Here is a 22,868-nt window from a genome sequence, read left to right on the forward strand (position 1 = left end):
ACCTGGAAGTGGGAGCGGCACCACCACTCCTGCCTGGCCCCCCGTGCCCAGAACACTGGTGTCAGAGGGTGCACGTGCACCCCCATGCATCCCATATGCATTGCCACTGACCTACCCTGTGTTACGTCTCAGCTGTGTGTTCTTGGGCAACCCTGGCACAGGATGCAGTCTGTCTGACTCACAAAGGACTCACCCCCCCCCACATAAACGAAACTGATTAAGATGCAGTGAGAGACACACCTAAGACCCTCAAGATAAGGGTGACAAGAGTGAACCAACTGCCTTAGGTCTCATCTGCATCCGAGATGGAACCAGATGACCATTCATTTACATGACAGATGGAGAACAGAAAGCCTGAAGCAGAAACTGCAGTGAATTCTGGGACCAGAGAAGCAGGGGAGCACTGCATGATGGGCAATCTGTGCTCCAAAAGTTAATCAACCCATGTTCACACACACCCAGCTCAGCATTTATCAGACCAGTTCTAATCTGGATTTACTAAGGACTTTTCCCCCCCAGACACACACACACCTCTAAGTTTAATAGGCATCTCGGCCCGTACATTCCCCGGTCCCACTATGGGAGGCCTATTTAAACTTGATTGACTAAAACTCGGTTGCCAGGTTAGGGAATGCTGAGGCAAGAGACCGAGTCCGAGGGGGTACGGGCAACATTTGAACAATGGTTAAGGGTTCATCACAGCATCCAGCCTGCTGGAGCCCTAATCACAGGTGTTGTCATACCTTTCCCGAGACGACTGGTGGGAGTCCTCTCCACAAAAGGTTATGAGCACCCCAATAATTGTCTTAAGTCTGTTAAAAGACTATAGTAAGATCTGGAAAAGTCATGCTAAGCTGAGGCTTGTGCATAACAAGTAAAAATCCAAAATCCTGATGCTGCAAGCTATCTATTGTTCCTGAAGAAACCGTGAGATATCTGCCATCCATAGGAATCTCAAGCTGGCTCCCAAGTATTTTGTTACTCCCTAATCTTAAGTGTTTCCTGATTATCAATCAGTTTCTTGAGATGTTCCAAACCAGATAACCCCTTGTCAATAGAAAAGACAATGATTTACACAATTAAGGGTGCTTCAAAGCAGCTGAACTGAGGGTAAAAATCTGTAAAAGGTGTGTGTGTTTCAAGGAGAAGAAGAGAAGAAGAAAGAAAAGAAGAAAGAAGAAGAAAACTCCTGTGCTGACACCATCCCCTGTCGTTCTTGGGACGCTGGAAGAACAGATCGTCTCTCTCTTCAAGGATTGTGCTACGGACTGTGCCTGTCAGCTTTGCAGCCTGAGTACCTTGGACTAGGTGAGATCCCAGCGCTCTCTCTCTCTCTCTCTTCTCTTTAGGCATAAACTTCTGAACCTGAACTGTATCAGTTAAGCTTGAGCTAAGTTTCCCCAAATACTTAGTAAAACCAGGGTAGTATTGTCATTGTTTGTGTTTGTTTTTCTTTTGCATGTTTATTATGATTAGTACCATTATATATTTCATATGCTTAGCAATAAATAACTTTTATAGGCAAACTGGTAGTAATTGGGTATATTTTTCCTTCTCTGCTTCTCTTTCCTCCTGTGCTCTGCAGCAACGCTTCTTTTACCTAAGCTAAAGATCCCTGTGAAGCCCAAAAATATTGTGGGGTCTGCTCACCAAGAGGCCAAAGATTGGGATGTGCTGAGTTTGAAACACATAAGGGGATCAGCTTGTATAGGCTGATTGACCCAGTTTGACTCAGACGTGCCCTTATGAACTGAATGCTGGCCCATGAGGGTGTCAGCTGGACACCCAGCCGGATTCAGAGGGATTCTGGTCACCTGTGTGCTTGTGTCTGACTGCATTTTATTGTTGCTCTTATGAACTCATTCTTGGCATATGAGGGTGTCAGCCTGTCCATGCTGATCAGCCCAGCCAGGTCAGGCGTGTCACGTTAATTTGTGTGTGTTTGTGTGTATGACTGATTTGGTGACTGGAGGAACCTAGTCCCATTGAGATTGAGTCCTGCAAGATAGCTCCTCTGGGGGTGAGGGCTTGCAGAAGGGAGAGATACAGCTCCGTATAGTAACACAAGCAGCACACTGACAGAATCACCAAGACCCTAGAAACTATCCCTAATAAATGAGCACACCCCAAAGTAATGGGCAAATTTGGTAACACCTGGGAATCTTCAAGAGCAGACTGGACGGTCACCTTGCTGGAGTCACATGACTCCAGTTGTCTTTCATGTCTAGTGCAGGGGGCTGGACCTGATGATCTCACGAGGTCCCTTCCAGCCCTTACAGTCTGTGAACGTCCGGATTTTTATTTACATTGTTGTTGTTATTAGATTTTCATTAATGGAATGAATATCAGCATGGGGACGCTGATTTTTTACGTGAGCCAAGGATGACAATCACTGCGATGATGAAAGCTGCTGTCTCAACTATGTGTGTGTCTGTGCAAGATAGGATTATTCAGGAATCTATATTGCACCAGAAATTGTTAATGATATTAGGACCACAGAAGGACAACTTGCCAATTAGAAATGCTATTATTGAGATAACCAGGAAACCACCCACCCAACATGCAATGGCCATCTGAGTAGATAAGGTGTTGTTCATAATAGAGCTATTAGCGCAGTGGGTGCCAAATGGCTAACTAGCGATCATAGGCCATGAAAGCCAAGAGGAAATGTTCTGTGCAGCCAAAGGAAAACATAAAGTACGTCTGCAGGAGGCAGCCATGGAGGGAGATAGTTCTGCTTTTCCCTAAGAAAAGGGCAAGGGTCTTGGGAACAGAAGCTGTTGTGTACCATAGTTCTAGAAAAGAGAGGTTGCAGAGAAAAAGTACATGGGGGTGTGGAGCCGGTGGTTGGTAATTACAAGGGTTACGATAGCCATGTTTCCGGTGACTGTTAGGATATAAACAAGAAAGAAGAACATGAAGATGGAGATCTGCAAAGAGAAGGATCCAGGGAAGCCCAGAACAATGAATACCATCACTGTGGTTTCATCTTGTTTTCCCATTTGGTCCTTTTACCTGATGAAACCAATAAAGGGAGAGATTACCCGGAATGACAAGCCATTGTTTCCAGGTCATCTAACCGTCATTTCTGGCAGATACCTGTCCAGAAAAATTGCATCACTCGAAAACTAGACCAAAACTATATACATGCAGGCTGGCAAAGAATGAGGGAGAGGGTCTATTCCGATTCTTAGTATTCTATACCTCGTCTGATGCAGCTGAATTGTTGGGACATTCATCCTGGAAGCCTGAGGACCTAGGTTTTAGGCCCCGTCACGTAGAGAATATTGGATTTTGGTCTCTCTGACTTCCAAGTATAGTACTCTAAGCACAAATCCAGCATTCCCACAAACCTTTCCTGGCCCACCTTTTCAAAGTAAGCCACAAACATAATAATTAAAGAAAAAAGAAAAAGGGTAAGAGGGGGTAATTTCTGCCTCCCTAGGAAGAAAAAATAAGTCTATGTAAAAAACCTAGGCTTTTCTCCCTCCGAGTCAGCAGTCACTTTACGAAGCTATTCACTCTCGGACTTAATTTAGTGTGCTCTGACCATCCAAGATCTTCAATATACCTTGTGCCCGTGGCTGCCCAGTGGACCAGCTTTAGAAGGAGTGCCAGCGAGACAGGGAAAAATGCCTTACCTGTGCTGTGCTGATTAGAGCTTGGCTGTAGGAAATCAGTTGAAATCCAAATTGAAGACTCTGCTAGGTGAGGGAGGAGCAGAAACCTGGTCCTTAGTCTACCTGGCGAGTGTCTGCATATTTGATTGTCCACAAGTGCAGAACTATCTGTCCAGGAAGATAATTCCTCGGGTCACGTAAATTCTGATGAAAGAAATGACTATTTACAGAGTCAGGAAGGGAAAGGAATGCTAGTTTAAATGTCTCTTGCTTTCCTTTCAAACAGCATTGATTCTGCTTGGTCCTATCTTCAATAGTAAATCAGATGGCACAAAGCTGAGATTAGAAACCATACATTCATAGTCCTAATTTCATAGTTAAAAGACTAGAAACTGCTCCCTCTGGAAAGTGGAATAGAGTCCTGGCCTGGCATTCTCTAAGAAGCACTGTTATGTAACCAGGTCCTTCGTGTTAGGAGTAAGAGTTGGAAAACTAACTTCCTAGGTTTCCTTTGGCCATCCAAGCTGCTAGGAACAGCTAAAGTCCATTTATAGAACAAGGAGTTAGAGACAAGACTCTTGACTTGCAGTGCGAGAAGTGGAAGAAATATGTTCACGTCTTCACATTTGCTTTGTGCCGTGGCTATGTTTTTAATGTTTAGAAATCAAACATAGTGTTCTACACAAATGCAGACTTGTGTCCTTTTGTGCAAGCAGCAGGGGACAAAATACTTGAGACCAGTTAGTTGTTGAGGCACAGAATTACAGAGCAGCCCCTTACAAGCTGCTGTTATAAGCTAGTTCCCAGAAAAGCAGCTCATGAGCCTGAATTCATCAATATAGCAATAGTTACAGTCATTAGACCTTGTGTCGTTCCACTGTTTTCAGATTATGATCTCATGACACTATTACAAAACCCGTATGTATAATTGCTTGAAGCATGGGACATAGTTTGCCAACACTGCCTTTGCTCTGCTGAATTCCTAGGGACAATAGAAATGATAATTTTTGAACTTTTTCCCCTCTACAATTCCTCACTTGTAAGTCTGACTAGCTATTGAGAGCAAATAAGAGGAGGGAGAGGGGAACGATTTACATCCTCACTTAGACCCCCACTCCATGAGCCGCCCAATGACTAGGGAGACAACGATCCAATTGCTCAGGGGTCCAGTTGCTCAGGGAGCAAACGGAGCAAACACCAGCACACATTGCTCGACAACAGCTTTATTGAGAATGGAGACAGCTTCAGGCCAGGCCCAAGAACCTGGGGACCTGCGCTAAACATTAGTTTTTTTTCCATATTCATGCACTTTGGTTTATACTCATTAACATTTACTCTACCTTTGCCCCTCCTTTGTTCCACACATATCTCCTCCTATCTCAAGCTCTGCTTCTCTTTACGGTCTACTTCATTAGCAAGGAATTGCCTATGCATTTCACTCATTTACATGACTTTTTGCTAAGTGCGCGTGCTTAAAACCGTGAACCCGGCTTCTCCCGGTCAATTGCCATTCCTTCGTGACTCCTTCTTCATCTCCAAGGTCTTGCTTCTGCTTTATCTCCTGAGGATAGCTGGTGGGCTGCATCTTGTTCTTCTTACACAATAGGCTATAAATGTATCACACTACTATATTCTTAGGAAAATGCTTCCCTAAGAGCCTTGCAATGTCACTGTTAATATATCATTTTGCCTTGTGTTCAGCAGCTTTGCTGAGAGGCAGAGTAAAGCCTTTCTTCAGCTGCAAATGCAGTGCTCCCCAAGATCCAAATTTGTCACCCTAACACTTCCTAAAATGATCCCTAACTTTGTTAAATCTGATACATTGTGTCTGATATCATACACTATAATGAACTAAGCAAGGACTTTTGTGGTACAAGAAGCTGTTTAGGAAAATCCAGGGTTATATTATGAATGCATTTACTCTAGTATAAATAGACATTACAGCATAGCCTGGGAAGGAAACCAGTATCTTAGAGAATGTATTCACATTTGGTTGGGTTTGCTGAGCAGTAGTAACATCTTGACCTTGAAAGGTATTTAATGTGACAAAAAATATGTAAAGAGCTGATCTGCCAGATTTAATTGTGAGTAGATAACATTCTTTTTAAGTAAAGAATTTGATTCATAAATATACTAAACTTTAAATTAGACAGAAGTCTTGGGCTCTTGACATATTTAGTTATCATACTACTCCTTTTCTAACATTGTAAAAAAAAAAAATAGGACAAATTAAATTCTCTCTCTCTCGCTCTCTTTCGCTCTTTCCATGTGGTACTGTGTGTAATTTTTAGGCCTGTGTGAATAGGCAATTATTCAATTTGGATTTGGCCAATTTGGATTCGGCCAATTCGATTTGGAGATTCGAATCGCTTTTCCAATTCAGTTTGGTCGAATCAATTCAGAAAACATTCGGAGACGATTCTGAGAGATTTGGAGATCCGGCCATAGGGTATAATGGGGAATCAATTAAATATCTCTAACTTTGCTGTTTTATGGCTGACTCAGATGAAACTCGCAGGGATGGTAGTTTCAAGGCGATAGGTGCAGGGGTCTCTGAGGAACAGCACCTTAAAGTCCTGAAAGCAAAACTCATGTCATGTCTGTGTGTTAAGCCACAGCAGGGTGAAAACTGCAGGGATGGTAGCTCTTGCTGAGGCAACAAAGACAGCCAAGTTTCAAGGAGATAGATGCAGGGGTTTCTGAAAAACTGCAGCTCAAGCTGCTGACAAGTAAAACTCATGTCATGTGTGTGTGTTAAGCCACAGTGGGGTGAACACTACAGGGCTGGTAGCTCTTGCTGAGGCCAGAAAGCCTGCCAAGTTTCAAGGAGATAGGTGCAGGGGTTTCTGGGAAGCTGCACCTCAACCTGCTGACAAGCCAGATTCATGACATAGGTGACACTGTGCGTGTTAAGGCACGGGGGGGGGGGGGGGGTGAAAACTGCAGGCCTCCTAGAGCCTGCTGCGACCACAGAGCCTGCCAGCTGTCAAGGAGGAGTCTGGGTTCTGGGGCCTGCACCTGTGGCTGCAGGCAGGCAAAACTCGTGACATGGGTGCTTGTGGGACTGTGTGTGTGCTCAGGTGCACCCTTCCTGGCACTGGGGCCTCTGCACAATACGGCAGCGTGCCCCCATGAGGGCTCCTCCTTCCCTATGCCCTCGGTCCAGTCCACCACTGTAAATGATGGCAGGTCAAAATAACTCAGCTGGCTCAACACCAATAGCACCAGCAGCTTCACAGGTACCCAGGCAGAACTGTCACAGCCTTTCTTCTGATAAAGGAATTGCCAGCAAGAAGTAAAGATGTTGTGTTGGATATATGTTACTGTCAGCAGTACATATGCGTGCCAGGCCAGCCTCTGGCTTCTTTACTGTTCCTGCCATCCAGGACCAGCAGACACACCAGCTGCAGGTGTTTCCTCAGCCTGACAAAGGGTTTTTCAACCCAAAAGCTTCCGAAGATATATTTTTATAACTATGTTGGGGTTTTTTCATAATAAAAATGTAAACGTGAAAACACAAGATAAGCCATCACACACCATGAGCATGGCAATGGACAGTGGGGGCAGGTGGGAGTGCTCGTGCCCGCCCTGCAAGCACCAGCCAATCACTGCAACCACTCCCAAAAGTGGCCACAGCCACTCCCTGAAGCAGCTGCAGTGATTGGCTGCAGCAATCAGTTGAGGGAACACCTTCATCTGAACCCTCAATGTAACGAGGATTCAGCTTGCCATGGGATCTGGCCCTTTTAAAGTACTCTGAAGCCATGCTCTTCTGTAAGGGAATAGCTGTCAGTCACGAGAAAGAAAAGGTCACTTGTGTCAGCACCCAGAGCTGGTGCAGGGCCTGATCTGATGCAGAGAACTGGCAATGGCTGATGAAGCTGAGTGAGGTGAACCAGATATCAAGTGTGATGAACTGGAAGACACCACGCTATTGCAATCAAACTTGAAAATACATCTGATTAAAGAGACTCCTGCATCCCCAGGTGGTTTGAGCATCCAAAGCCATCACAGGGGGTTCTCTGAGCACTGTTTATCATTCGAGATATTCTGAAAGCATTTATCAAGATGGCATGAAAATGCTGCATAAATACCCAATGCTGACTAAGATCTTGGTCTATTTTACCCTTCACTTAAGTTCATTTTAAATTGCCCTGGCAGTGCTATGATAAAGGAAGGTGGGACCAAATATTATTTTGGAGTAAAGGAACCTTCCATATGAATGAGAAATGGTCCCTTACATCTTGATTTTGGCTCTCATATCCATGTATTGGTATTTCCCATGTTTTGCACTCATTAAATAATATTTAAAAAATGATGTGCAACCCGGTCCAGGGGAGATTCCCGTTCCATGGAAATGTGGAGATCTGGGTTCTACTTCTGGATCTGCCACTGACTTCACGGGTGCTCATTGTCAAAGCACTTTGCAGTTTTTGTGCTCCACTTTCCCAATCTGTAAAATGGGGCTGATACTTATCTGTCTTTGAAGACAGACCACAAAAACTACAGATCAAAATGGCCTCATAAATATTCTATACAATTATTAACACGATGCATGTTTTTTCTCACTTATTTTGGCTCTTGCTACAATACAGATCGTACCTTATGGAAAAAGACATTTATTTTGAGTTTTGAACAAGAAAGGCAGAATCCGCGATGTTTACTCTCTTAAACAAATGCCACAAAGTTAATTCCCTTGTGAATTCAATAGCTAGAAGTGATCATTATCTGCAATCCCAAGGAAAGTTTCATCATGAACGCCTGGTGGTGAGAAGCTGCTTTCTTATAAACCTGAGCGAATGCCGAACGGGGGCAGTGGCGCTGGGCATGGACACACAGCAACATCCAACAGGCAAGACAGCAAAATCATTCCAGCTGGTGAGTAGCATGTAGAGAGACTCTGTGACACTGCGAGGAGCAGAGTGATGGGGTCCACGACACTGATCCCCACACCCCACCACTACAGATGGAGAGGATTATAGGTAAGTGTTATGTTATGGCTGCTTGGTCTAACCACAAGGAGGCTGACAGGACAGAGTGAGAGCTACCGTCTTGTATCCTTGGATCCTGCCTGCAGTCCTACCCAACCGACTCCTACATGTCAGGTGGCCAGCACGGTATAGCTGGGGACAGAACAGATGTGCTTTTTTTCTGGTTCCTTGTCCTTTTCCTCATCCAAGCAACCTCTTTCTCTTATACATCTTCATTCCAGGGATATCCTATCCTCTCCCCTTTCTTTCTGAAACTCATCTTCAAACGTTGGCAAATGCAAGGGCTGGGTTTTCTAGGTCCATCCTGTGCCCCCCTTGCATGCTCCAAGCTGCACTCAGGAGAGGGATCCAATCCTTACAGCAGAAGCACGCACAGCAGTGATGAGTTAGCAGCCCTGCATTTGTCCCTGATGCATGCCGTGTTTGGAGAGCTATTGATCCAGCTTGCTTTTCATTCTCCCCTTCACGCATTTCATCACAGCTCCTGCGTCTGAGGCACAAGACAGCATAGTTGGCAGTTGTGAGTAGGAGCTGCTCTGTTGCAGCTCTACCTGTTACGCTCCCCTCCACGTTTAACTTTCTCCTCTCTCTCTCCCACTGCAAAATCCACCTAACCAACCTCCTAGCCCCCTCGCATGCCCTGAATCAGCTGCTTTTCTTGCCCTCCTGCTGTAGAGCATTTCTCACAGGAATCCCATGACCCAGCTTATCTCTTCCTCTACTAATTCTTTCTCCTTGTTCAGTTCTGCCTCTCCAGCTTCATCAAAGCTGACATCATGTCTCTGGTGCTTTTCACCATCATTGCTTTGTTCTTCAAGCTCTTCCTTCTTCATATCCCCACAGGTTCTTGCTGGTTTCTTCCAAGGGAAAAAGACATCATATTATATAAATTCCCACCTTCCCTCAGCTCATCTCCCTTGCACCTCTCCCCTTCCTACACTTATTTCCTCCTTTTCCTTAGCCTGAAATGCAGGATTTCATATAATCTCTTATTTCCTAATGCCATCCCTTGCACAAGTTGGCCCCATCATATACCCTGCTCAGCCGTGTGACTTCTCATCACTTCCCTTTTCTTTAATTCTTCTAATTAAATTCTTCTCTTTTTTCTTACGCTTACCCCTCATAGTACACACATCTGTTAGGTGTCCTCATCTTGAAAGGAAACAAAATAGCATAAAAATAAAGTATTCAACCCACATCCCTATTCAGTTAGTGCCTGTCTCCCTGAAAATCTGACCTCTGGGAAAGCGGTCTAGAAAACTATAGTTTTTTTTAGGGTGATGGCCCATAGATCTTCCACACACAGCTCTTGTTCCATCCAGACTAAAGCACCCACCTGTCCCTTTGACATCTTGTCTCTCTACTTTGCCTCTGTATCCTCATATTGAAGGTCTGACTTTTCTTGCAGAACTTTTCTTCTTAACACCTGTAAGATATGGCCACTGATCTCCCTCCACACAGCTAGAATTCATTCTGACACCTTTTAGTTTGTCAGCCTTTCTTTGGGCTTCAACCAATGCAACTGTACGTATTTATTTAATGTATTCAATTTATATGACACTTTTCCTAACAAAGGCTCAGTGGCTCAAGCTAAGAGGACAGAATAACTTACAAAAGCTTTCTAGAGCCCCAAACCCAAATGCCCCCCTCCATCTGCCCCAACACTGAACCCCGTAAACCCCCACTCTTCCCCTCTTCCTCCCCAGCTCCCTGACCCCAAAGACCCCTCCCTAATTTCCCCCCTTGAACACCTTCCCATCCCCTCTCCAAAACATGAGAAGGGGGCAAGGAAAGTTCTCCCTGCACTTGCCCCAGAGGTGAGGCTGCTCATCTGAGTGCAGTCATTGGTGGGTGCTGAGGGTGTAGGTGTGCTTGAAGCACTACCTGCACTGTAGGCGGACTTGCTGGTCCCTTGTGTGGATGTGCAGGTGTCAGGCCAGGTTAGTGGTCCCAGTGAAGCTCTTCCCATACTTGGCACACTCATGGCCCTGCTGCTTTCCATCTTGCCCCTCTTCTTTCCATTCTGAAATCTACTGGAAAGTTACTGGAAGCCAGTTCTCCATGTTTGTTACTCTTTCCACTCTGTAGCTTATTGACTATAAACCAATTGCTGTCACTCTACAAAATCTCTCTGGAGCTCCAGATGTTCTTTCTCATTTCCTATAAGACACACCCAGGATGCCAGCGAGCAAGACAGAGATTTGATGGAGATTTGAAAGCCCCAAGGAAGGGGATGGTTATAGGCCTGAGGACTAAGGGGGTGCCACTAATGAGGCTTGAATGAGTTTATTGCTGAGCTTACTGTGGAAGTCATGAAGGGTCATTAATATTGAGGTTGATGATGATTACGGTAACTATGATGATGAAGTATTTATAACTACAGAAAAGAGAAGAAGGAATTTCTGAAAGCATCTGCTTGGGACATTTCCTTTTTGGATGCATTTCTCTTAAAAGCTGCTGGGTATGATTAGGCAGTAGGACTGGCTAGACAAAGCCTTGTCTCGGATGATATAGTTGGGAAAGGTCCTGCTTTGAGCAGAGGGTTGGACTGATGAGGTTGCTTCCAACCATAATTATCTATGATTCTGTGACCCTAAGCCCATTAAACCTGCATGCAATGCCATGGGCAGAAGGGCATTAAATAACTGTGGAGCTGGTACCTGGGGCAGGTGGGTAGGAAATTGCAATTCCACAGCCCTGAGCAAAACCTGAGCAAAGACAACATAAACTGTTCCCTGAGGCTGAACAATCATAGTATTGATGCAATGTACATCTCCCTGGTGGAACTATATAGTAAACTTTCAAAGATCATTACTTTTTTTTTTCATTTTCCAGGAATAACCCACTAGAATAGTGACCTGATGAAAAATGCTTGTGTTCAAAAGCTTGTCTAACTTAATCCAGACCATGAAAAAGGTCCAATAAAAGATATCACCCACAAAAATCCTTGCTTCTCACTAGAAGAGTGAAAGGAAAAACCCAGCTACACCTCATGGAGGAAGTAGGAGGAGACAATCACACATCTATCACAGAATTCCTCCTTCTAGGATTTGGGACCATTCCACAGCTACAGATTTTTCTCTTCCTGCTGTTTCTAGTGATCTATATGTTGACCGTGACTGGGAACATCCTCATCATTGTGCTTGTTGTTGCTGATCCACAGCTTCATACCCCCATGTACTTCTTCCTGGGAAACTTGTCATACTTGGAGACTTGCTACACCTCCACCGTGCTGCCCAGGATGCTGGCCAGTCTCCTGACAGGGAACAGAACCATTTCTGTTAGGGGCTGCATTACTCAGTTTTATTTTTTTGCAAGCCTGGCAGGTACAGAGTGTTGTCTCCTAGCTGCAATGTCTTATGATAGGTATTTAGCAATTTGTAAACCACTGCTCTATGCAATGTTAATGAATGGCAGAGTCTGTCTACTGCTAGCAACTGGATGTTGGCTAGGAGTATTGCTGTTTTCTACATTATTAATAAGTTTTATGTCACAATTAACTTTCTGTGGGCACAATGAGATTGACCACTTCTTTTGTGACTTCACTCCAGTGATACAGCTCTCCTGCAGTGATACGAGGCTGGTCATTCTTATTAGTTTTATAACTTCCTCCTTGGCTGCCCTTTCCCCATTTCTCTTAACTCTGGCATCCTACATTTGTATCATAGATGCCATTCTGAGAATCCCTTCTGGGAGGGGAAGACAAAAGGCATTTGCTACCTGCTCCTCCCACCTCATTGTAGTAACCATTTTTTATGGGACCATATTGATTGTATATTTCTTACCAAAAAACAACATGCTGAGATACTTGAACAAAGCATTTTCTGTTTTCTACACAATCCTTACACCCCTGATCAATCCCCTTATCTACAGTCTGAGGAACAGAGAAGTGAAAGAGGGCCTGAGAAAAGTTGTCAGCAAATTTAGGATCCTGGGAATTCAAACTACCAGGCTGATATGAGGATAAGTGAAAGAAACAGTAATTGTGCGGTTTGGGTTTCAAGAGTCTTCTGCACAAGCGTTGTATCTTTACGTTTGTTAAAGGTGAACCTGGTTGAAAGGCAGTATATTCTTGTAAACAGTTAAAACTTTATCTTTCCTTCCCCTCTTTGAGGTGGAACGTTCTGAACATGAACCCCCCCCCTCCACCCCACACACACAATTTCAGGCTCCTCTGTACTTATGCTAATAATATGTATTATTTCTCATGGGTTTTGTAGAACTAATAAAAGTTCTTCCAGAGTAAAAGTGACTAGGTTGATACAACCCTCGATGTGAGGTGCTTGATAATCCTAAGAAGTATATTATCATCTATTACCTATATCCTGTTGTACTGCACTTGGCTTGGTATTTTCCAGACAAATGGGAACAAATAGTTTCTGCTCCTGATGGATGTCAGCCATCAAGCCTGAACCTTTGTCTCTACCAGCAGCTCTGCCAGAAGCTTCATCTCCATCAACAATTTCTAGAGAGAGGGCATGTCTCCCTTATCTCTAAAGGGCATATCTCCCTTATTTCTAGAAAGAGGACATGTTGCCTTATCGTGATGTTATTGTCCAGTGCTTTAGTACTTCCTGTTGGAAGTACTAAAGCAAGGTGCAGTAACAGCCTTTGCATGCATGGTGCATGGTTATTTTTAGCAGATACTTCACCATAACAGTGTACTATAATGGAAGGGGTGAGAGGGGTGGAAATTGCTATGGCAGAGTAGCTGCTCATCATGTGTAGACACCGATGGACACTACACTGCTGCATCATGAAGGTACCAAATTGATAGGCGATTAGTTGCAGTGCAGTAATGCATGTGTAGAGGCATTACCGTGCAGTAATGTGGGAGCCTCCAGGCTGGGTCTGCCCAGTCACTATGGAGCCAGCTGGAGGCTGGCCTTAGGGCTCCTGCCTTACCCCCTCTCCTGGAGCTGCGCTCAGCTGCTTTCTGTCAGCTTCTAGCTGCAGGGTATAAAAGGCTGAAGCTACTTTGTGCCTTGGGGCACACACCACAGGGAGCTGGCAGGAGCTACTCTCTGTCCACGAGTCAAGCAGGCCCTGTGTGCCCCTCTGGACAGCCTGCAGGCAATATTTGCCTGGGCTGTCACCCTCCTGAGCTGGTACCTGGCCATAAGTGAGCATTACAAAGGTCTCTTTTTGCTGCATCCATTGCGCAGGCCTATGATCCTATTTGGGCTAGTGGCCTTTTTGGCTGTGCTAGAAGAAGCAGCACCTGCTCCCCACTGCTTCTCAACCCCACATCTGTCTCCTCCAAGGACTAAAGTGAAGCACCTCAACCATGTGGCTGTGACTCCCTGGCCAATCCCCTGTTGGGCGTCATGCTGTCAGCCCTCAAGGGCCAGCATCACAGGGCCAGTGGCATGGGGGCCCAGTCAACCAACAAGGGGCATGACATCATCCTCCTCCCCTGTGTCCAGCCCTAGCCCCATCCACGTGTGCCCACCTATCTGGAGCCCCAGAGGCCCAAACTGGATCCAGGAGGATGTGTGCACCCCTAGGGCACTGTGGGGTGAGGAAGACATCCTGAGGCAGTTTGTCCAGGGTGGGCACTTGAATGTCCATCCTTATGAGGCCCTGGTGGCTGAGATGCATGTATGGGGCCACCCCCAGTCGTTATGCAAATAGCATAAATACCAGCTTGATGTTAGATAAATAACATGGAAATAGAGTTTTGCCTATTGCTTTTAAGCTTATGTATTTTCCTGAGTTTTGCATTGCCTTGAGAATCTCCGTTTTGTATTGCTCTGTAGTTTGACATAAGTACTTGACCTTTTCCTCTTTTGTATGCTGTATGGGTGAGAGTGTGTTTGTGGAAAAGGAAAACATCATCTGGCGACTGGCTGAAGAATGCAGAGAAATAAAAGAGCAAACAAGAAGAATCTGCCCCAGAACAGCGAGAGAACACCGGCAATCCACCTTCAAGAAAGAACACAGTGATAACCTAGCAAAAGCCCAGAGGACTGGATGAATGGACAAGGCTATAAAAGATGGGGCAAGACATATCAATTTTAGGTCTTGTTCTGCATGTCATCCTGGAGCATCGGTTCATTGGATGAGATGGACTGGCAGGAGCCCTGCTCCCACTCGGATCAACTTGGCTGGCCATTAATTTGATCCAAGCACCGATAAAACTGGTAACGTATAGCAGTGCAGGACAGAAACTGGGGTATGAACTTGGTATGTGTGTGTATTAAGTGCTTAACCAATAAACGCAGCACTTTGCCTTATCCCCCGCAAAAGGTCTCGCTCGTAATTTGATCAATTGGCAATTTGTGTAATGCAGTTGGTGTGGCAGTGCCACATTAAGGTCAAGGACCTGCAGGTCCAGTGCGTGGGTGTAAATGGCCACAATCGTTGGTCTGGTGGGGCCTCCAAGACCATTCCCTTCATGCAGGAGCTGAACCCCATTCGGGTCCCCAAGGAGCCTGCACCCATGTCCCAGCCTGTCACCTCCAGTGACACATCATTGGAGGAGGGGACCTCAGGCCTTCAGTACCCTGCCCTGAACTCCTCCCCAGCTATTGCCATCACTGGTAGCCCAGGGAGCCCTGGCCAGCAGCTGCCTTGGCCTTAGCCTCACCCTGCAGCTGCCCATGAGGAGTGACTGACCATACCACTTTCAGCAGCCAGCAGCACCAGCTTCTCCCTGGGGAGGTGGAGGGGAGCATGGCCAAGTGTCAGCACCCAGCCCACAGGAGGCCACAGACACCAGGTGGAGCTGGATGCGTCCTGGCATGGGGATCCCCATGCTGAGCTGCCAGCCTCACTGACCCCAGGCCCATGCTAAGTCCCACACTGGAGGGTGGCTTCTACCAGTCTCATTCTCCACCCCCACCTGCCCCTACCCCAGCTCCGATCCTGACCCCTACTCCTTGCCTTGCCCTCCCACACTCTCCTGGCTCCAGGACATGTAGAGAGTTGGGACACCTACCACACATTTATTGAGCAGCCTAAGTCCTTGTAGCTGGGCAAGCATGGGCTTCCCATTCACTGAGGAAGGCATTGATCTCAGTAGCCATCTCTTCCTCAGCAACTGGGGGCAGACATATTTCGAGCTGCCACAGATAGCCCTACAGGCAGCAGCGGCCATTCCAGGGCAGGCCAGACTTATGCCCCACGGTATTATAGCTCAGGGTTGCGATCCATGAGTGCAGGGTGTGACCGGGGCACTGGTCATTGCTGGGAGGGGCCGAGCTGAAGCAGCAGGGTGCTGGATGCTGCTGGTAGGGGCAGAGGCAGGGGCAGGTACAGGGATGGTGTGAGGAGGTTGGGTGGGCAGGAAGGAAGCTGCTTCATGCTTTCTCTGCACTTGACATGCAGCCCCCGGGCAGGGGAGGAGCTGGCCAGGGATCAGAGGGTCTGGCAGGGGTGCTTGTAAGACAGCTGTCATGTGCTGACAGATGCCTCTGGCATCAGCATGTTTGCCAAGTGCTGGCAGCCATGTGACCGGAGGCTGGAGCTCCCCTCGGTGGCCCCAGAGGCACAGGACAGGCTGCTCTGATTTGGGACTAAGTCTAGTCCCAGGTTGACTGCACGTGTAGGCACTGGCCCTATTCCCACTTACTCTGCAGTAACTGTACAGTAACTTTAATGTGCAGGAAATGCACGTGTAGACACGCTCCCAGTATAGCAGCACAGCCCCAGTGACCTGGATCCTCGAAGCCTTGGTAGCCTTTTCTCATGGTGAGCATTCCCCAGAGCACTTGACCTTCGGCACATGAGTTCTGTGGCTCTGAAACAATGTACAAATTGGAATCACAGACCATGGAAATGTGTCAACCCATTTTATGAGTCAATCTGCATGGCTCTTGGACCCATATTTGTAGAATCTAGATACCTGGCCTAGTATAGTACAGACGGCTGGCAGCTTCAGAGCCACTGACTGCTCGTACAACTTCAGTCCAGCAGCACATAATGCTGGTATCAGCACACATTTCTAGGAACAAGTGAAACTTAGGGATGTGTGAAAGAATGGTTTATAATTGTGCCATTATTGTGAGTTACACCAGGCGGAGCCAGTGCGCACTGGCCTATGGGGTATTTTGTGTTCCTTTTTACTCTGCAAACTAATCTAATCTCTGAAGAAATGTTATGTTGTTAGTTCTGCAATGGAGTTGCTTTTGAGGGGAGCTGTTGCAAGCACAAGGGGAATATTCTCTCTGGGTGAACCTCTGTAACTAGAGTCAATTTGGGTATCAGAGTTGCTCCAAATATTTGGTGCTAACATTTCTGAAAGAGGTGTTTGCTTTCAAGACGTTTGTAGCCACCTCTGGTCCAGGATGTAAACATCTTGCATAGGTAGGCTAGTAACATTAAAAAACCAGCTAGATTGAACATCAATGGCTTTTCCTCCAATAAGAAAACATCTTACCTCCTCCTGCTTTTTTAAAATAGTTAGGGAGGTGTAAAGCAATTAATGAATAAGCATTGAAACATTAAACAGTAATTCAAATGATACAGTTCATTGAGTTTGTGTTTGTGCATGAGTGAGAGAGAGAGTATACATAAGAAAGGGAGATCTTTTGGTTGTTTCCTTCGTTTGCCTTGAATTTCAATTCAGTTTCCTGTGTGTTTATTAAACCACCTGGCTGGACTTCTTATCTTGCTTGTCACCTCTTACAAATTATTACTCAATGACAGTATTGATGTAATTAAAATCATTTAGAAAAGTCAGTCTGTTTGACAAAACATTAAATGAATGTCGTGTTAAATTGGTCCCTGTATAACAATAATCCCAGACAGCAGGTACGTATGTCCCATACAGATGTCCTCTGGGGCCTCTGTTTGTTTATAGTCAGAAAATAAGTCCGTCACTCCCTAGGCTTAGCCCCACCAGAAAGGTAAGCAGCAGAGATAGTAAGGCTCCATGCTGAAGGATACAAACCTTAGGGGACCTCTGAATTTTGTTAATAGAAGGAAAAGAGCAAATTCCAAGCAAGACTGCAGCACCAGCTCTTCTCTTCAGGGGGGGGCAGATCTATTTACTGGGTGAATCCACATTCAGTGATGAGAGATGAGGAGCTCTGGTGAAGAAGCAGAACCTTGGTCAATGTCTCATTAAAAATAAAAGCCAATCAATTGAAGGTTGCAGTATCCTGGGGTTCCAGGTAGGTGCTAACTCTCCATCTGCTACCTTGCTCCCTTGTCATAGCAAACTGAAGTACCGTACCATTTTCCTGAGAGGGACAGAAAATCTATTGGTGCACATTAGCATTTTTCAATCACACATTCCCATAATCTGGAAGTGTTAATGTCCCCATGAAGCCATGGTGCCTACAGAAAACTGAGCGGGGGTTTAGACTGCAGGAGTATTGAGATGGCAGCAGTCACTATGAGCTGCGTCTTGTCTCTATCTCCTTGCACTTGCTCTTCTGTTTGTCTGCTAGCATTTACAGTCTCTTGTTTTTACTTAGATTTACCATGGGTGACTGCTGCCACCTTATTTAAGGGAGGCATATGCCCCCCCAGTGACCGAGCTTGCCGACTGGGGGTCCTTCCATGGCCAATCTCACTGACCGGGGGGGGTGCCCCCACAGCTAATCTCACCCACTGGCTTCCACGAGCGGCTGTGGCACTTCCGGGACTGGCCGCGGTGCTTCCAGGAGTAGCAGCTGCGCTTGCAGTCCCCAGCTGGCACTCGCAGGGCGGGGACACCGGCGCTCCTGTTGGCCCCCCATGCCTGTCACCAAAGTGGGAGTGCAGACAGTCTGGGGGTACACCAGCACTCTCAGGGGTGCATGTGCACCCCCGTGTATGCCTACGCATCGCCACTGACATTTACCATGCATTTACTTACATGAATGTAGAGGCTATATTTTCCTTTTTGTGTTTGCATAGTGCCTTACCAGTAGGTCTATAATTTAATCTCTAAGGATCAATAACAGTAACAATAGTGGAGGTATTACTACTAACATGTAATGTCAAGAGAAAACCAATCAAAACCCTCTTTCAAAGGGCTTAGAAGGTGGAGTTTTGACTCACAGAAATTCATTCATAGAGTGTTATTTTCTGTCAGAGAAGAAAGTTTGGGAAGTCCTAAACAATTTGATTTCCACATAGAAAGTGTTGTATTTACAAGTGAAACAGGCACGTGTGACTGTTGAGATTGTAAGACCCCTATGTGTCAGAATCCCCCGGAGACCTTGCTACCTTGTCATAGCAAACAGTAGTGTTAGCTCTTTGGAGCAATTTGGGGTGGGGAAAGGATATTATCTGTTTTTAGGGATAGATTCAGTAGGGATAGATCTGAGAGAGCTGACTGATTTTCAGGTTTTGCTCACTGATTTTGGGATTTCATCAAACTCCACTGTGTGAATACCCTCCCTCCAAGCTGTGTTTCCAACACACTGTTTGTGCAGGTAAGCTTAAGGAGAGGGAGTATTAATACATAAGGGAAAGAGTGCAAGGTAAGGTCTGCTATAATAGAACTACGAATGGATTAAGGACTGTGTTACACAGCAGGGCAGATGACATTATAATAGTAGCCCATCCTAGCCTTGCAGTCTACAACTCCAACTCCATCCACAACATGGAGATTTTAACTTTAATAGGCTTAAACTAAAATTGTGGGGCTGTTGTAACATTTCCTTTTTTCAGCAATAGATATCATCTTCATGATTAACACCAGAAGAAAAAAACAAACTTCTGTCACAGAATTCATCCTCCTGGGGTTTGGCAATAAATATGAACGGCAAGCTCTTGTCTTCATGCTGTTTCTAGTGATCTACGTTGTGACTGTGGCTGGGAACATCCTCATCATTGTGCTGATTTTGACTGATCAGCACCTTCACACCCCCATGTATTTCTTCCTGGGGAACTTGTCCTTCCTGGAGACCTGTTACAGCTCCACCACCCTGCCCAGAGTACTGATGAGTACCCTGACTGGTGAGAACCACATTTCCTTCACAAGTTGTATCACCCAGTTATATTTCTTTGGTGGCCTGGCAGCTACAGAATGCTTTCTCTTCTCTGTAATGTCTTATGATCGTTATCTGGCAATATGTAAACCTCTGCATTATATGGCTATTATGGATAGTAAGCTTTGCTTGCAACTAGCAGCCGTCTCTTGGATAAGTGGCTTTGTGGGTAATACCGTAACTACTCTCTCCATAACACAGTTGACTTTCTGTGGTTCCAATGTAATTGACCATTTCATCTGTGATTTCATCCCCGTGATACAACTTTCCTGCAGTGATCTCCACCTGATGTACATTTTATTTTTATCTTCTCCATACTATTCACACTGATGCCATTTCTCTTAATCTTGACGTCCTATATTTGCATTATCACCGCTATCCTGAGAATCCCTTCTAATACGGGGAGGCAAAAGGCCTTCTCCACATGCTCCTCTCACCTGATTGTAGTGACAATTTTCTATGGGACCCTGATTATTGTCTATATGTTTCCAAGCACTCATTCACTGAGAGACCTAAGCAAAATGTTCTCAGTCACCTACACTGTTTTGACTCCCATGGTTAACCCCCTCATCTATAGCCTGAGAAATAAGGAAGTGAAAGAGGCCCTGAAAAGGCTGCCTAAAATGTGTAGATTTTACAACAACTGCAATTTTTTTTAATAAGACCCCTTAGTAAAAAGAAGATTTGCATTTGTTATAATGTCAGATCTGTTGTTATGTCTAGGTCTGGCAAGATCTTTGGTAGTCTTCCTTAGTCTTTGGTAATCTGTATCTCTGGTATCTGAGGATCTGAAAATATTGGAAAGCTTTGGATCAGATAGATTTGGGATCTTTCTAGTCAGACTACATTTGACTTCTGCTATATCTAAGGGACTGTCATGTTAGTAAAATCCATGTGCTACCCAAAGTAAAAATGATATGAATATAAAATAAAAAATTCAATCTAAAGGTATAACAACTTGGACTAAAATTTTCAAAAGATATTAAGAATCTTATTTTGCTAGGATTCTGGTGCCCACATCCTATAAGTAACCTACACATAGCATCTGAGGTAGACGTGCCCAGTCAGAACATGTAAGTGAACATTGGTGTGCTGAGAGGATCCATGTAAAAATTACACGGTTGACAAAACACATGAGTCTCAATATGCTATTAAATATTTTCCATGGAATTATTCAAATATTTGTATTCTTTGGCATTGCCATTTAACAATTTTGAAAATGGTTAACTCTTCCACAATCCAACCAATGAGGATATTTTATGGGGATTTCTCCCCCACAATCAATCTGAATTCTTTACTTTTACTCCCCTGGTTTGAACAAGTACGTAGTTGTCTACATTATGTCCCTCTTTTTCTAATACCCAGTTTCTGTGTACCTTCCATCTAGCATGTAAATGCTTATTAGCTGAAATGCTCTGATTTTCAATAAACAATCATCACTTTGAAAGATATATTTTTAAACTAATTAAGAATGACATATGTCATTGCCAAAGCTACCATGGAGCTGAGGATGGCAACCCAAGTAAAGGACAACAAGAAATTGTTTTTTAGATATATTGGGAGTAAAAGGAAGGCCCAGGGAGGAATAGGACCCCTGCTAAATGGGCAGCAGAAATTGGTGACAGATAGAGGGGACAAGGCTGAACTCCTCAACGAGTTCTTTGCCTCAGTGTTCCTAAGCGAGGGGCAGGACAAGTCTCTCACTGGGGTTGTAGAGAGGCAGCAGCAAGGCGCCAGACTTCCATACGTAGATCCTGAGGTGGTGCAGAGTCACTTGGAAGAACTGGATGCCTTTAAGTCGGCAGGCCCGGATGGGCTCCATCCGAGGGTGCTGAAGGCACTGGCCGACATCATTGCAGAGCCACTGGCAGGAATATTCAAATGCTCGTGGCGCACGGGCCAAGTCCCGGAGGACTGGAAAAGGGCTAACGCGGTCCCCATTTTCAAAAAGGGGAGGAAGGAGGACCCGGGCAACTATAGGCCGGTCAGTCTCACCTCCATCCTTGGTAAAGTATTTGAAAAAATTATCAAGGCTCACATTTGTGAGAGCCCGGCAGGGCAAATTATGCTGAGGGGAAACCAGTATGGGTTTGTGGCGGGCAGATCGTGCCTGACCAACCTAGTCTCTTTCTATGACCAGGTTACGAAACGCCTGGACACAGGAGGAGGGGTGGATGTCGTATACCTGGACTTCAGGAAGGCCTTCGATCCGGTATCCCACCCCATACTGGTGAACAAGTTAAGAGGCTGTGATGTGGATGACTGCACAGTTCGGTGGGTGGCGAATTGGCTGGAGGGTCGCACCCAAAGAGTCGTGGTAGATGGGTCGGTCTCGACCTGGAAGGGTGTGGGTAGTGGGGTCCCGCAGGGTTCGGTCCTTGGACCGATACTCTTTAATGTCTTCATCAGCGACTTGGACGTGGGAGTGAAATGTACTCTGTCCAAGTTTGCAGATGACACAAAGCTATGGGGAGAAGTGGACACGCCGGAGGGCAGGGAACAGCTGCAGGCAGACCTGGATAGGCTGGACAAGTGGGCAGAAAACAACAGGATGCAGTTCAACAAGGAGAAATGCAAAGTGCTGCACCTAGGGAGGAAAAATGTCCAGCACACCTACAGCCTAGGGAATGACCTGCTGGGTGGCACGGAGGTGGAAAGGGATCTTGGAGTCCTAGTGGACTCCAAGTTGAACATGAGCCGGCAGTGTGACGAAGCCATCAGAAAAGCCAATGGCACTTTATCGTGCATCAGCAGATGCATGACGAATAGGTCCAGGGAGGTGATACTTCCCCTCTATAGGGCGTTGGTCAGACCGCAGTTGGAGTACTGCGTGCAATTCTGGGCACCGCACTTCAAGAAGGATGCGGATAACCTGGAGAGGGTACAGCGAAGGGCAACTCGTATGGTCAAGGGCCTGCAGACCAAGCCCTACGAGGAGAGACTAGAGAAACTGGACCTTTTCAGCCTCCGCAAGAGAAGGTTGGGAGGCGACCTTGTGGCTGCCTATAAGTTCATCACGGGGGCACACAAGGGAATTGGTGAGGATTTATTCACCAAGGCGCCCCCGGGGGTTACAAGAAACAATGGCCACAAGCTAGCAGAGAGCAGATTTAGACTAGACATTAGGAAGAACTTCTTCACAGTTCGAGTGGCCAGGGTCTGGAACGGGCTCCCAAGGGAGGTGGTGCTCTCCCCTACCCTGGGGGTCTTCAAGAGGAGGTTAGACGAGTATCTAGCTGGGGTCATTTAGACCCAGCACTCTTTCCTGCTTATGCAGGGGGTCAGACTTGATGATCTGTTGATGTCCCTTCCGACCCTAACATCTATGAATC

The 22,868-nt window shown here is 45.8% G+C and overlaps 1 protein-coding gene and 1 pseudogene across 1 annotated transcript; both read left to right on the top strand.

Moving 5' to 3' along the window:
* The first annotated feature begins 8,470 nt into the window (after positions 1–8,470).
* On the top strand, positions 8,471–14,859 carry LOC132245670 (olfactory receptor 6N1-like). The gene is made up of 2 exons (XM_059718355.1): positions 8,471–8,602; positions 11,447–14,859. The coding sequence occupies exon 2, from the start codon at positions 11,604–11,606 to the stop codon at positions 12,570–12,572; it is 969 nt and encodes a 322-aa protein (XP_059574338.1). The 5' UTR covers positions 8,471–8,602; positions 11,447–11,603; the 3' UTR covers positions 12,573–14,859.
* Positions 14,860–14,897: 38 nt separating this feature from the next.
* On the top strand, positions 14,898–20,195 carry LOC132245544 (olfactory receptor 6B1-like; annotated as a pseudogene).
* Positions 20,196–22,868: the final 2,673 nt, after the last annotated feature.

Source organism: Alligator mississippiensis, chromosome 15, assembly GCF_030867095.1.
Source record: "Alligator mississippiensis isolate rAllMis1 chromosome 15, rAllMis1, whole genome shotgun sequence".
In the NCBI taxonomy this organism is placed as follows: Eukaryota; Metazoa; Chordata; order Crocodylia; family Alligatoridae; genus Alligator; species Alligator mississippiensis.

Excerpts from the sequence above, each read along its gene's own strand:
- LOC132245670 (XM_059718355.1), top strand. The coding sequence starts at position 11,604 with ATGGAGGAAGTAGGAGGAGACAATCACACATCTATCACAGAATTCCTC.